General features: G+C 38.2%; 1 protein-coding gene across 1 annotated transcript; it reads left to right on the top strand.

The window, feature by feature from the left end:
* Positions 1-2,048: 2,048 nt before the first annotated feature.
* On the top strand, positions 2,049-16,488 carry LOC307127869 (mycocerosic acid synthase-like polyketide synthase; the record flags this gene model as incomplete). Its single annotated transcript, XM_079819359.1, has 6 exons — positions 2,049-2,106; positions 2,179-2,332; positions 9,085-9,245; positions 10,238-10,444; positions 10,654-10,835; positions 10,927-16,488. The coding sequence occupies 6 exons, from the start codon at positions 2,049-2,051 to the stop codon at positions 16,486-16,488; spliced, it is 6,324 nt and encodes a 2,107-aa protein (XP_079675485.1).
* Between the last annotated feature and the right edge of the window lie 643 nt (positions 16,489-17,131).

Here is a 17,131-nt window from a genome sequence, read left to right as displayed (position 1 = left end):
CATTAATAAAAATAGAGTATTTAAGAATAAATATAACAATATAATACTACTACTACTAATAATACTAATATTTATATTTTACAGAAAACTTATTTGACAAAAACTGTTAATATGCAGTCAGCCTATGACTAAAAATCATTAGAAAGGTCAAAGGATTTATTGTAAAATTATTATTATAAAAATCTGTGCTTTTTCTGCGATATCAATTTCTTAAAGTCTGTCTTTAATATGAAATATGAGCCTCTTATGCATCCACTGTGGGGGAAAAACTCCTGTATATTTAAGAAAAACATATGGATTGTCATATAGAGCATGAACTGTAGATAAACACTCTCTTATTACCGTTGTTTTACTATGAGAATGATTTATTTAGAGAGAAGTATTATTTACATTTGTAACCAAAAAGTTGAATTCATACTGGAGGCCAGAGGGCGCCCTCGAGCAGAAACTCCACATTTGCCTTAGAAGAAGTAAGCGTTCGTTTTCAGAAAATCCCTATGGGAAACGTGAAGCGGCTGAATAAAAGGAAGATAGGAACTCTTTGACTGAGAATACATGAAGACAATAAACATGACTGCATCAAGATATGGTGTATTTGAGTTATTAATAGCCTTCTCGGGTATTTTCGTAATAATAAAGCTGTGCTGATTGACAGACTCTTATTACTGTATATAATACTCTAGAATAACAACATTGTCTGCCTCATTCTGTGATAAGAAACCACGTCAGCTCTCAAACACTCGACTGACTAAATGAAGTGAGTTTAAAAACATGTTATTAAACGTATTGTGTTGGACAACATCGTGATTAGGGAAACTTGTAAACCTTCTAGCTAAGTTAGAGCCGTCCAACAAGTAAAACAGCAGTACAACATGATATTTTATGAAATCATACATGTATAATGTTAATAATACGCCCAAACTTATGTTTAAAATTACTTACCAATTTTCTTGATTCCCGTTTCACCACACCGAGTTCATCCATGCGGTGTAACAAGATGGCGGAAAGCTGAACGTCCTCACGCACGACCACGGATGACGTTAGAAGTCATGTGACAATGGGAACCAATATTTTTCATTTAATTTAAAGAAGTGTATTTACTTTACACTAACAAGACTTACTTTTAATTTAAATCAACCAAACGCATCGATTTGCTTCAGAAGGCCTTTATTAACACCCCAGAGCCGCTGGAGCAGTTATATGATGGGCAGATGCACTTTTTATGGACTTCAAAAACAGAGCAACTATGAATCCAATTCTAAAGCTTGGATCAGCCTGGACTTTTGTAATATAACTCAGATTTTATTTGTCTGAAAGAAGAATGTCATACACACCTCGGATGACTTGAGGGGGAGTAAATCATGGGATAATTTTCATTTTTGGGTGAACTATCCCTTTAAGTAATGTTAACTAATGAAACCTTATTGTAAAGTGTTACCCTGAGCGCTAATTCATTAATCAGAGATTCTTGTTAGTTAATAGTAGTTACTAGAGTGTTATATGCATTGCTCACTTGTTCCTGTGTAGTTATTCATTAACGGCGGAACATATTATAAAGTGTTACCGAAATTGTTTAATGAGCTAACAGGAAGTCACATGAAAAAGTCACATGAAACATGATAATGATTTCCAGCTACATGAAATGTACTAGTCAATCATTACCATTAACTAAATAAATATTGGGTAGATTCAGCCTCATGTAAGCATTTTCTTCAAGATTCAACATGAGCATCCAGGTAAGTCCGTGTTTTTCATTTTATTTGCTTTTTATATTTTTTTTATTCTCCGAGCCAAATTGGAAAAAAACAAAAGAAAAACTATTTAACAAAAGAAAATTATAGACAGCTTCAGTTTATCAATATATATTATATATTTTTTAAAACAATAAATATAAAAACTTTCTATTTCATGTACATGAAATCTATTTCTAGATGTATTTTACATATTTATTTAATTTTTTTCTGCTGAAAGAAATTGAACTGCCTAAATTGTATTTGCTGTCTATAGATTATAAACTCAAATGTATCTGGACACACAGCATATGAAACATGATGGATGATGATGTAGAAATCGCTGTCGTTGGCATTGGATGCCATTTTCCTGGAGGTAATTATCAATTTACAGTGTTTTGTATGTCATGATTTTGGCCTTTACATTGTATGTTGTCTTCTGTTTTAGGTGAGGGACTTGAAAACTTCTGGCGAGTCCTCCTTCATGGAGAGAACTGTGCAGTTCAGATCCCAAACGTCAGGTTTAATCTCTCTCAATGGTACGATCCGGATGGGAGTAAGGCAGGAAAAACATACACAGCAAAGGCAGCTCTTATTGAGGGGTAAGTATCCATTCATTTGGCCTCATAAAAAGATCTTATGATGTTTGTCAAAATTCAATAATAAATGAGTGTTTGTCTCGGACCCTCTGAAATGAGAAATTAAAAAGTGTATAAATCACTTATTTTAATATTGCAGTGAAGAATTCAGTCTTTATTGTTGTATGGTTCCACGAGAGAACTAACTACAGACGAGACACATCTTGAATAATCACAGTCAATTGCCAAACAGTTTAATGACATTTGTTTTTAACACAGATCCACTGAAGATCTCAAAGCTCGAGGGCATAATGAAGAACAAGAAAGAAAGAGACTGTTCAGTAAAAGTTAGTTTAGATAATTGTTTTATATTCAAGAAAAAATATAGTTGGATGTTCTGCAAATATTAATATTCTACATGTCAAATTGGTTTATTGGCTAACTTTTTGAGCAGGGTTGAAAAGGACCTGAAAGGGCGCTGCAACTTTACATTTCTATTTAAGCTTATTACAATTAAAACAGTGTGTTTTTATTCTTTATTATTATTAATTCATATGTTTTTATATAGTGTGTTGACTGTGATTATTCAAGATGTGTCTCATCTGTAGTTTGTTCTCTCGTTGAACCATAAAACAATAAAGACTGAATTCTTCACTGCAATATTTTATGTCTCTTTTCTTACTGGAAAACAGCAAATGTTTACTTTAGAAAGCAATATTGCATTTATTAGTGAGAAATGTGCTTGGTGCCTATTCATAAATGTATAAATCATTTGTTAGTACAGAACAACTGCTAGAAAGACTGTGCTTTTGTCTTTCTAAAAGCACAGTTTCTCAGCTAATTTAAATGTTTGTGTATTATTTAATAATTATAAGCTACATATTCACACACTTTACTGGAACTTATAAAGAGTGTAATTGGCACACTAAAACCTATTAGTTTGTTTTATTTTGAGCTAATTAGTACAGAAACAAGTATAAAGGGGCTATAAGACAAAAACAGACAACAGCCAATAAAGGCATTATTAAATAGCTTGTAATGGCATACAAGTCCATAAATAGTTAAAAGCAGTTATTAGTCATTAATTACCGTCTTATTTCTGATCCTTAAAAAAAGTTACCAAATTGGGTGTTCATTTAAACTAAAAATGTGAGTTATTACAACGAGTGATTTTGTTGTTTCAACTAATATTTTGTTCTTTAAATTAAAGATATTTTTTAACTTAGAGTAACATTGTTTTGTTGTCATAATTTAAGATTAAATATTGTATCAACTTAGTAGGTAAACTTACAAATTTAAGTTCAATCAACTTAATTTAATATTAAATGAACAAACAATTTGACATTGTGCACTAAGCTTTACTACATATAGTTTGTTGTGACAATTAACTAAAAAGTTTACACGGTTGCCTTAAACACAAGTTAATGTGACAAAACTTGTTTTTAACTAATTATTATGGAATAACAGAGCACAAATAAACCATAACTTTAACATTCACATTTATTATAACATTCTGGAGAAGAAAAAATTATAATCGAATTGTCTGACAAGTACAGTATATATTTAACTACAGCGTGGAATTAAGTACAATAAAATAAAAATAAAAACAACAATAAACAATCAAAATGCAAATCATTTGCTCAAAACGTTTTTTTCCTGTTTAATAAGTATGGAGTATGCGAGTACGCTTAGCCTAATAAAGTGAATGAAAGGAGAAAACTGTTCAATCCACAAAATATCCAGCCACTAGTCATAACAAATCTCAAAAAAGCATTTCTCAAACAGCATTAAAAAGGTTCATTACATTTCAATACAAAAGCAATAACATTTTATAATGAAAATTAGCTTACAACGGTTTTGTTACAAAGACATTCTATATAAATGTCAAACTCTCCAAAAATTGTGGTTGAATGTAAGCACTGTTTTTATGACTAATGCAATGAGTGAGTGTATGTGAAGGGAAATCTCAATGAATGAGCTAGTGTAATGAGAAGACAAAATAAACTTACTTGTTGATTTTTCTCCATTTCATTGGAGCTAGCAAAGAGTTTCATTTCGTTCTGAGATTTTGTCCTCATAGTTGATGTGTAAAAACATGGCAGATTTCCAGTTAGTTTGAGAAGGGGAGAGTAAAATCCTATTCCACTAAACACAGAACAGTTTGACATGCCGAAGAGAGTAATACATTGCGCTGTGCCTGGTTGTGGAAGAACACAGTCCCTGCATAAGCTTCCTTCAGATTCTAATATTAGGAATGAGTGGTTGAACTTTATTTTTAGTACAGTATGTGCGTAAGACATTGTGCGTTTGTTCGCTTCATTTCACTGTGGAATCGTTTGTAAACAAGATACAGGTCGAGACTGTATTTGCAGACATATTGAGATTAAAACACAATGCAACACACTTATGTGAGTAAAACATGTTTTTTTATATGTAAGGCATAATGTACATCCAGCCGGTTGTTATCGCAGAATAAACCCTGACAGAGTGATCAGGATGGGTTCTTGCGTCACCCTGAAGGGGTTTATTCTGCGATAACAACCGGCTGGATGTACATTATCCCGCTTATTACACGGCTACTTGTCTCAAGTAAATTAGACACAAAATATTGTCTTGAGTTTAAACATTTTATTAGCTCTCACGCAAAGCTTCCACGAAGAAAAACATTTCCAAACTGTTTTAACCCTCTAGGCGCCAGAGGTTTTTTCCTAAAACGTTCGATTTTGACATCTTAATTTCAAAAGGCTATATCTTAAAAGTGATAAACGATAGAGACTTTCTGTGAATTAGAGAAATATTAAGGATGACCCAAAGTTTATGTAGGGGTTACATTTTCCCATCTAATTTGCATATTATGATGTCATATGGCGGTGGCCATCTTGGATTATAGAATTTTCATGAAAAGTCACGTTTAACCCATTTAATCCCACCGGTCACAATAGTGACCGTAAAAAAATGTTTCATTTCTAAGGCTATAAAAATGTTACTGAATGATCTATCAATGCATTTCCAGCAGATATTGAAATAATAAAGGGTCTCAATGAAATATGTGCAGTGTCGCATGTTTACTGTAAATTGTCACATGACCAGAGCTGTTTACTTCCTGTTTGTGCCAAGAGAAGAGGATGGCAGCAGGAAAGCTCCCAAAGAAAAGGCTGGTAAAGTATGTTAACATAAAGATAGGACATAGATTTTTGGTACACATCATGTGTAAGGTGTCTAGTATTGATATATGCATTTGCAATTACTCAACTTTGTTTAATGTGGTCATAGAACTCACAAACATGTCATCGGCAACAATAGTGACCGGTGGGATAACCCATTGTATCTACATGCTAATACACATAGGCTAACTGTTCTACCTTACTTTCTACCTAATTTTACACACACACACACACACACACACACACACACACACACACACACACACACACACACACACACACACACACACACACACACACACACACACACACACACACACACACGGTCACGTCTCCTCTGATGTCTGATCTCCCCACACACACACACACACACTCACACAGACAGACAGAAACTCACACACACTCACTCACACACACACACACACACACACACACACACACACACACACGCAAACACTCACACACACACACACACACGGTCACGTCTCCTCTGATGTCTGATCTCCACACACACACACACACACACACACACACACACACGCAAACACTCACACACACACACACACGGTCACGTCTCCTCTGATGTCTGATCTCCACACACACACACACACACACACACACACACACACACACACACACACACACACACACACACACACACACACACACACACACACACACACAGACAGACAGAAACTCACACACTCACACACACACACACACACACACACACACACACACACACACACACACACACACACAGAAACTTACACACACACACACATGGTCACGTCTCCTCTGATGTTTGATCTACACACACACACACACACACACACACACAAACACACACACGGTCACGTCTTCTATGATGTCTGATCTCCACACACAGAAACACATACAAACACACATACACAAACACACACACACACACACACTCACACATGGTCACGTCTCCTCTGATGTCTGATCTCCACACACACACCCACCCACACACATACAGACACACAAAAACAAAAAAACAAAAAAAAACATACACACACACACAAAAACACACACAAACACACTGCACAGGTCAAATAGTCCTATATTAAATCAATACAATGGTTGATACAACACAGTATCCCACCGGTCACAATTGTGACCGATCAGAAAACACACTTTTTCACACACTTTTCCTTGAAAATTTAAAAAAATGATGATTGATTGTTTCAAAGGGATACTAATGACACATGATTTGGATATTTTTGTATCTGGGAAAAATTTGGGATTAAATGGGTTAAATGATAAAATGCAGCACTTCTTTCCCCCCAAAATGTCCCTCACCTTCTGTATGCTATATTTCACAATACTGAATGCTCAGGTAAATAGTAAATAGTAAACAAACTGTGTAAATCATTACTAATAAATGGTAGAAACAAACCGAATGCATGTAGCGGTTGGCCTTTTGCTGTAGAGCTTTTCCATTTACTACATACAGTAGGCACTCTGATTCCATGTATGGGGCACATGTATATTATTCATATGACACACAAACACAAGTAGAAAAGACCTGTTTAGTTCAAAAGATCACTCACCACGGCAAGGCAGAGATCATGAGTGAGATGACAAGACACGACGAGAGACAGACGCGGGCGCCCGCCGCAGTGTGCACAGTTCGGACTGCTGTCATTGTCATTGCGACTCCCCATCCTGCCTCCACGTTGCCCCTAACTGTCCTATGAATACTTCGACCTCGTCTAACATACCCAGTGGCATTAGACAAAGTCTCCACCACAACGCCGCGATTGCGGAGAGGCACACGGTCAGAAGACAAAGCTTCATGACTTGCGCGGTAAAAATCTCCCGTCTCGTTCCCCACAACACTAACACGCCTGCTAACTTCGCAATGAACACTCAGACCCCGGGAAACATCGTTCCCACCACTGACATTGGGCAAAGGACCATCTACATTGGGCAAAGGATTCATCGTTTGTGCTTGGTGTAGGGCTATACTTTCACTTTCAGAATCACCATCATCTTCTGAAGGCAGATATTCCCCTTCAGAATCAGGGTCCGCGAATATAATAAAAATCGGTAGGTGGTCACTGATATCATTAATTAGTAAACCACTCACTATATTATTTTGTATATTTGTGAATATATTGTCTATTAGTGTCGCGCAATGAGACGTTATTCGACTGGGTCTAGTAATTTGGGGATATAGTCGCAAACTAAACACGGTGTTAATAAAATCCACCATCCTTTTGTGATTATTTGATCCACCACCATTGATATTTTTTCCCACCACTTTATAATTTTAATCCTTGTCCACATACAATGTAACCCCACCCCCATTCTTATTTACTCTGTTAATAGAAGACATTTCATATCCTTCGATTTCAAAATCTGATCCTTTTTCACTGTTTATCCACATTTCAGTTATTGCAATTATGTTAAAGTGCTGTTTCAATTGTTTTAGATAGTGTTTGATACTGTGAAAGTTGGCATACAGACTTCTACTATTAAAGTGAATAATAGATAGCTGCTGATCCATCTTAATTGAGCTGTTAAATTGTTCCTGTGTAATAGTGACATTTATTGGTGATGCTAGCAAAGAAGTTGTTCACCGGATCAATGTAATTTTCCATGTCCTGTGCATGGTAATCCGTGTACTGCAAAGTGTTCAGTTCCAGGTGCTCATATTCATCCAATCTTTGTAGTGAGTGCCAATCTTTGTTATGTGTTATATTTTTATTTCGCGACATAGTGAGATTAAAATTACAGCATATAGGCCTACCTGTTTATATGTTGTTAGCTGGCATTGTTTGTTTTGGTATGTTGGACCGGGGATGAATAATCAGTTTATCCTGCCGTAAATAGGCAATGTCCCCCTTTTCTCTCACCGCTCTTAGATCCGGCATGAGTTCTTTTCTTTTCCTTCTGACTCCTTTTGTGAAATCTTCATTGATGTATATTCTGTAACCTTTTACCAAAGGCTTACACAATTACAGGGTTTCCACTCTTTTTCAGCGATCATTTTGCAGGCTTTTTAATTTTTACTACAGTGGGAACAAAAGACAAGGATCATGCCAAATATTGCTCTCTAAGACTTTAAAAGCCGTACAGTTTGTTGCCATGACTTGCGGACGATTTACTATTTCATCCCCTCGATTAGCCACACGATTAATAAATCATGCACACGATTTAGCCTGTCATTCGTAGAGCAAACACCATAATACCAATACCTAGCCACCCTCTCAACTCATGTTTCATCCTTCTTTCCTCAGGCCGTAGATACAGACCGCTGCCACATAAAAAAAATAACGCCTAGGGAAAAGTTTTGTACTCTCTTTGCTGACACCAATTTTGTGCAGTATGTCTATTTATGTGTACAATAATGTTTTCTGTGCAGTATGTGTATATTATATGTGCTAAATGTTGCTCCTGGTACAGTCTGTGGAAACAAATTCCCTCTACTGAGGACAGTAAAGAATAAATCTGAATCTGAAATCTGAGTATCATCCTTATTGTTCCGCTGAAGAAAATAAGTCATACAGGTTTGGAATTACATCATGTGTGTAGTATCTGAACTCCAAAAGCAATAACCCATCATTTACCTTTTATTCTGTGTAGCTTGAATGAGTTTGACCACAAGTTCTTCGGCATCACTGAAACTGAAACAACCACCATGGACCCTCAGCACAAACTTTTGTTGCAGTGCACCTACAGGGCCCTAGAGGATGCTGGGATGCCAATGGAAAAGGCCAGTGGAACGAGAACAGGCGTATTTATGGGTAAGATATAAGAAGTAAAAAAGTAACTTTTGATGTCTTTAAATCCAAGTGAAAAAGTGTATGCACTAACTTCATGTGAAGTACCTTCAGAGCAACCTCTGGTTAAGATGCGTTGATAAATAGCACATAGATTTTCTCAGTAATTCCCCGGTTCACAAGTCGTTCTGACCTCAATATGTGCACTTTTATTTTAATTCCTTTGTTATAGCACAAATAGCACGCAAGGTGGCTACAGCTAAGGGCTGGTAACTGAAATTATGCTTGTCCAAGCCCTGCTATTGTTGCCTTGAGCAAGGCACTGACAGAGTTGCCAATTTGTCCCATTCCGTGCCTTTCTCTGTATTCCTTGGTAGCTGCAAAGAATCTAGACTCAGATCTGAGGGAAGGGAAAATCTTCAAATTTAATAGAGAAAATTCTCAGATAGATATAGGAGAAAGAAAGGTGGAGAATTTTAGATTTATTTCAGATTTATCCAATGGGAAAGAATTACATCATATATATCTCAAGGTATAAGAACGTGAGCCACGTGATATCAGTGTAATGTATAGAACACATCTGGTAATCATTATTTCCACCAGTAAAGCACTGAGGTCCTGCAGCTCCCTTCAATGCAAAGAATAGAGAAACTCGGGACCCTCTTTCCACGAGACCCAGTAGAGCCTTCTTATTTGAAAAACATATGTCTAGGGTATGTTTCACTTAAGAGAGAGAGAGAGAGAGAGAGAGAGAGAGAGAGAGAGAGAGAGAGAGAGAGAGAGAGAGAGAGAGAGAGAGAAGACAAAGGAAAAGAGGCCACACTTATATTCATATGAAGAGGATTAAAATAATGAGAATAATATGAGTGATTAACTAAAGGGTTAATGCTGAGATGTACATAAAAACTTATCAAGCACTTAACCTCAGGTTGTGGTGTAATAGGTATAAGTGTAAGTGGCTATGGATAAAAGCATATCGCCCACTAACATGTATTTTTTGTTTCCTTGTTTTTCAGGCCTAATGAACAGAGACTTTGAGTTGGGAACTATGAGGCTTAATCCAAAACACATAGACCACACTACTGGCACTGGTGCCGCTATGAGCATAGCTGCCAACCGCATCTCATACATATTCAACTTCACTGGTCCCTCGCTGTCCATTGACTGTGCCTGCTCCTCATCTCTCGTCGCCCTTCACTTAGCTTGTCAAGCTATAAAACAAGGTAGTCTTCAAAAATATTTATGTAAACTCTATGGATTTTAAGAAGATCGTCCATATACTGTATATTGTATTTGTACTAATATACAGTACTGTGTTAAATACATTAGATGTTTCATGTATGCTTTGCTCTTGAATTAAAAACAAATTATCAGCCATTAGGCTACCCTCACCCCCTCTAAGTTTTGTGGTTATCTGTATTCCTCTCAACAGGAGATTGTGAAATGGCCTTGTGTGCCGGTGTGACCTGTATATTGGAGCCGAACATTTTTGTGTCTCTCTCCAAGGCAAAAATGATCTCCTCTGATGGAACGAGTAAACCTTTCAGCAGTAAAGCTAACGGATATGGCAGAGGTGAAGGATGCGGAGTCGTTCTATTAAAGCCTCTGAAAAAAGTAAATAAAAAGATTGTCTCATATAAACACAGCACTATGATAGCAATGTAATAATGCAAGAAATACCCACATGTTGTCTTTATTTTGACAGGCTTTTGAAGACCTTGATCATATTTGGGGTATCGTCAGCAAAACTGCAGTAAATCAAGATGGCCACACCGTTAGTCCAATCACCAAACCATCCATGGTACAGCAGGAGGTGCTGCTTAGAAAAATCTACTCAACAGAGACTGACCTGACTAGTGTCCAGTACATTGAGGCTCATGGGACTGGGACTCCAGTTGGAGATCCAATAGAGGCAGGTAGCATCTCAAAAGTCATTGCCAAAGCAAGACCTCAACAGTCAGGGCCACTCATCATTGGTTCTGTTAAGAGCAATATTGGACACACAGAATCTGCCGCAGGTGTTGCAGGGCTCATAAAGGTTCTCTTGATGATGCGGCACGAAACCATTGTGCCATCCTTATTCTACTCCGTGGAAAACTCCAGCATAGACGTTGAATCTCTCAATATTAAAATCCCCACCACAGCAGAAAAGTGGATCAGTGACTGCAGAGCAGGGAGGTCAGCAGGAATCAATAACTTTGGGTTTGGTGGAACAAATGCACATGCAGTTGTCAGACAATATGTGCAGTCAAAAAAAACTAAATATCAGCTGATAAGCAAATCCCATCAGTATTTTGTGGCTTCTGCAGCCTCCGAAAAATCCATGAAAAATATTATTGCAGATACGGCAGAACAGATCAGTGCAGGGAAAATATCAGATCTACAGTCTTTACTGTACACATCCGCATGTAGAAGAAGTCACTTGAAACACAAATACAGGAAAGTATTTCAAACATCATCATTGGCAGATCTGAAAGAGAAACTTACGGCTGCTGTGGAGAAAAAGCTTGTGCCGTCAAAGACAGACTCCAAGCTAGTTTTTGTGTTTTGTGGCAATGGTGTTACATATCAGGGTATGTGCAAGCAGCTCCTAAAACAAGAGCCAGTTTTCAGAGAGGAAATCGTAAAGATTGAAACTCTGTTGCAAAGCTATGGACGTTTGAATCTGATAGAGATGCTGGAAAGTGAATCTGAGAAAAGTACAGAGCCGTCTGATCCAAAGATTGTCCAGCCTCTTCTGTTTGCTATTCAGGTTGCTGTTGTCAAACTTCTGAAACACTGGGGTATCAGTCCTGATGCTGTTTTGGGACACTCTATTGGAGAAGTTGCTGCGGCTCATTGTTCTGGTTTGCTGTCACTTGAAGATGCAGTGAAAGTCATCCACTTTCGCAGTTCTTTGCAAAGCACTGTGACAGGAGGGAAGATGCTGGTAGTTAGTAATATGGCTGTATCTGAAGTCTTGAAAATTCTTCCATCTTATTCGGGAAGGGTTTGCCTGGCTGCTTATAACAGCCCTCAGTCATGCACCCTCTCAGGAGATGCAGAAGACATTGACAGGTTGCAACAGAATTTGAGCAACTCAACCAGAGGAAAAGATTTGTTCCTTCGCATTTTAGAAGTACCAGCAGCATACCACAGTCACAAGATGGATCCCATCTTATCCCAAGTGGAACAGAGTATAGGCTCATTGCAGGCACAGTATTTGGAGACAGAATTGTTCTCCACAGTGACAGGTGTTAGTTTGTGTTCCTCAGATTTTATTACTGGAAAATATTGGGCAAAGAATATCAGACAACCAGTTGAATTTGAACAAGCTGTAAAGTCTGCAGCTAAAAACAAAAGGAGTGTGATATTTGTTGAAATTGGTCCAAGAAGATCTTTGCAGAGGTACATCACTGAGACTCTGGGAAAGGACTTCACTGTGATTCCCTCAGTGCAGCCTGATAAAGATCATGAGACAATGCTTGCAGCTGTTTCCAAACTGTTTGAGCTTGGGGTCAAAGTGGACTGGGAAAAGTTCTACAAAGGTTTTGAGACTGAACCAATTCCCTACCCACGATACCAGTTTGATAATGTGAAGAGAGATGTCTTCGCTTCTCACTTGCAGTTGATCAGTCCCACTGGAAACCATCCAGTAGTTACACAAATGGGTACAGACAGTTCAGTTTTCAGCTGTGATTTATCCTCTGAATCAGTGGCCTTCCTGCAGCACCACAGGCACGGTGGGGTTGCCATCATTCCTGGGGCATTTTATGCAGAGTTGGGTTTAGCAACTTACATGGCATACGCAAAACCTAAGGTTCCACTAAGTTCTCTGAAGCTCAGCATAACATTCCAGAGTCCATACGTTTTCACACAGAATGCCCCAGATTTAAATGTACAGCTGGATCATTCAGACAATTTGGCTGATAGCACATGTAACTTCAAAATACAGTCTACTTCTGCAGTCTATGCATTTGGCACAGTAGAAGCAAAACCAGATAGAACTCCTGAAGAACAGTTCATTTCATTAGACTGTATTTCCAAAAGATGCACATCCCACATGACTACTGAAGAACTCTACAAATTTCTAGGTCAAGCAGGATTTGAGTATGGGTCTGTCCTCAGAAATAATGTAGATGTTTATTGTGGGGAAGAATTTAGAGAGGCTATATGTGTTGAGAAGGTCCCAAAGGAATTACTGCCTCAGCTACATGACTATCACCTTCACCCTGTGGTCTTGGATTACGTTATGCAACTTGTTCTTGCAACTATAGGGGGTGTATCAACAAGACCCCAATACCCTGCACAAATAGGAAGCCTGACTGTATTTGAACCATTGCAAGAGGAGATGGTTGTATATCTGAGAGCAGTACATGTGGGTGAAGATGATTTTGACATTTGTGGCTGCTTAGCCAACAAACAGGGTAGGGTGTTGGTTGAACTCAGGGATGTGAAGATCAGAATGCTAGGAAGTCGTTTCCAAGTAGTCAAAGACTATTTCTTCCACAACAATTTCAGTAGCATCTCTGAAGTTGCCTCATTTGATACACCGATTAAGGCACTGGTCTTTTCTGACAAGGTAGGAATTTCTGAAGCTTTGCAACAGTACTTGGACCCAACATCTAGATATGTGTCTTCTTCACACCGTAACATACTTTTGGAAGATGGAGTTGAACTTCTTTTGTCAAAACTGAAAATTTCAAGTGTAAAGAAAAACTTCCAGGAAATTTTGTTCACGTGGGGTGATGCAGACCTAACCTCTCTCAAATCAGAGAAGGTCTTGGACAGCATGGCAGGGTGTTGTGAGATTTTCCGAAAGCTTGTTGGATATCTCAAAGCACTTAATTTCCCAGGTGATATCAGAGTAATAACCTATAGGTCATCTGAGAGCATAGTAGACCACATAAACCCTGGGTTTGTTCTGTCAGGCATGATAAGAGCATGTGCAGCTGAGTTGCCAGAACTTTCCTTCCAGCTGATTGACGTGGGCTCTGCCACTTTCGAAGACATCAAAGCTTTAGTCCAGGTCATCAGATCATACCCCTCTAACAAATATCCAGAGCTAGTTGTGAAGGAGGGCAAAATTCTCAAACCTGAAATCACCCGCACTCCTTTGCCAACCATGACAATCCCTTCAAGAAACGTCCACATGCTGGATGAAGAAGTCTTCAGCTTGCAGACATCAGACCCATATATAATGACAAAGGTGTCAGCAACTCCAATGGATAATTCCATTGAACTGATTCAAGGAAAAAATATTGAGCTTCATCTCAGTAAAATCTGTGTTCATTCATCAGATTACTTTCCAGTCAGCATTTCTGACCTGAATTATGGTCAGACATTGTATTGGAACAAGCACACAAATGAAAACCATAAGCTCTTAGCCCTTGACTTCAGTGGCACTGTCACAGCTGTGGGTAAAGATGTCAGCAAATTTAAAGTTGGTGATCAGGTTGTGTCTTGTTACCCTGTGGCTGCCACCACTAAAGTAGTCGTCCCAGCAACTGTTTGCTGCAAAGCAAAAAGGCTTTCATTCCTGAATGATGTGCCTTGTGTCTCTTATTTGGTACTGGCTTGGGAAATCTTGCATGAGGCTTTACCCAAAGCTAAACAGCAAAGGAAACTGGGCATTTTCTCCACTGTTCCTGACTCAGCTTTGATGAATGTGTTAATTGCTATTGCAAACAGATCCGGTTGTAATGTCAGAGTGAGCACGCAGGCCGATCAGCTGTCATCTGATTTTAGTGAGGTTGTGGGAGCTGTTCTTCTACCTCCTTATAATGTAGAAATTGCTGAAATAGCTAGCAGTGTTAGAGGCATCAAAGACATTGTTCTTGTCTACGACAACCAGACAGAATTTCCATTCAATACTACAACAATCCGAGGTACAAATGAGGAAGTCCACTTCCATGCCCTCCTCATGTCCCAGATAATGCAAAAAGGGTCTCTGCAAATGCAAATGCCACACATCTACAATTGGGTGAAATCCATGCATTTGGACAGAAAGTCCTTGTCTTTGGACACAACAGCTATTCAAATAATGAAATCTCAAGACACTGAACTTCTGTCTGTAAAAGGATCTGAATCATACTTCAGATGCCAGATCCTACCCATTATAGCCCTGAACAGTGAAGCCAAGAACCAGCTGTCTGACATTCCAGTGATGCCCAAACACAGTCTATTCCAGAAAAATTCAGTCTATATTGTCACAGGTGGTCTAACAGGGTTGGGCTTTGAGACTGTAAAGTTCATTGCTGAGAAAGGAGGAGGAAACATAGTCATTCTGTCTAGGAGTAATCCAAACCCTCAGATGCAAGAAGAGATAAGTCAGATCAGTAGCCATTGGGGTCCTGTCATTAAGTCTCTGCCATGTGATGTTTCTGTATCTGAGCAAGTGGACCAGACAATTGTTAATATTGGAAAACTTTTTCCATCCAGTCCCATCAAAGGAGTATTTCACAGCGCAGTTGTCCTGCATGATGGGCTGATTGAACTTCTTGACAAAACTCTTTATGAGAAAGTCATGAGGCCAAAAGTAAACGGAGTGATTAACCTTCACCGGTCTACCATCCAGTGCAATCTGGATTACTTTGTGTGCTATTCCTCCATCTCTGCCTTCATTGGCAATGCCTCACAAACTAATTATGCTGCGGCTAATACGTTCTTGGACACTTTCTGTCAGTACCGCAGAAACATTGGGCTTTCTGGACAGTCAATTAATTGGGGGGCTTTAAATCTGGGTCTTTTGTTGAATAAAGTCCATGTCCAAAGATTTCTGGAGGCAAGGGGAATCATGCTTTTGGAGATTCCAGAAATCCATGAAAGTCTTGAGCAGTGCCTCTTGATCAACAAACCTCAACAGGTTGTATGCAAATTCAATTTTAAAAACAACTGGAATAACATTCTCAGTCAGAACAAATCACTACAAGTACGTTTGTTCAAAATAGGACAGGAAGCTATTAGTAAAGCTGGAGTGAATGTATCTAGATCTGAACAACCCAAGAAATCATCCTCACCACGTGATTATCTGAGGTCCATGATTAGTGAAACGACAGGGGTTGAGATGGATGAGCTGAATGACGATGTTCATCTTTTCGATATAGGCATTGACTCAATGTTAGCCATGACTCTGCAGAATCTTATCTTCGATGATAGAGGTGTGAATGTCCCTCTAGTGACTCTGCTGGATCCAAATAGCACACTGGCAACTCTCAATAAAATCCTGGAGGAGAACTGTGTAGACGGATATCAGAGTGAAGATGAGAGCAATTCCACATTCTTATAATTTGTAATTTGTATTTCTCTAAAGAAGTCTTGTTGTAGCCTCAAAACAAAGACTTTCTTGGAAAGTCATGACCTTTTAATGTGAAATAGGGGTTTAGTTAGTCATATAGTACTTCATTAAACAATGCAAGTTAATTTGGTTTAAAAAGGTTAATATTGGCAGTTATTCCAATATGACTAAATTTCTGTCAGCTGATTTATCCGAAGGATTTGTGAGTCTGGACAACTAGTAGTCTTTGATCATCAACACAATGAAGACACAGTGTAATAAAACTAATGAAATTTATAACAATAGATAAGCCAGAGTAAATGCTTCAACAATTAATAATGCTAGTAATGCATATGCACTTCTAAATGATAGTAAACTAATAACCAAAAAGAAAAGTACTGAACGAAACAATAAAACCAATAAGTGATGCGAACACAGAATGGATAAATGCAATGCTGTTGAACAGAATGGAGCAATGGAAGATAATTGTATGGGAATGCTTCTTATGGAAACCACCTAATGGTTCTGGCCAATGGTGATAAATAAATGCTTATTTATCATTAGACCTATAATTTTTAAACCTATAAACCTATTATTTGTAACAAGCTGACCTCCTGTAACTGTTATAAGCAGGTTAGAAAAACATATGCTACAT

The sequence above is a fragment of the Gobio gobio genome, assembly GCF_949357685.1.
Source record: "Gobio gobio genome assembly, chromosome: 1".
Taxonomy (NCBI): domain Eukaryota; kingdom Metazoa; phylum Chordata; class Actinopteri; order Cypriniformes; family Gobionidae; genus Gobio; species Gobio gobio.
Note: the sequence above shows the minus strand (reverse complement) of the source record. Positions and strands in the feature narration are given on the sequence as shown.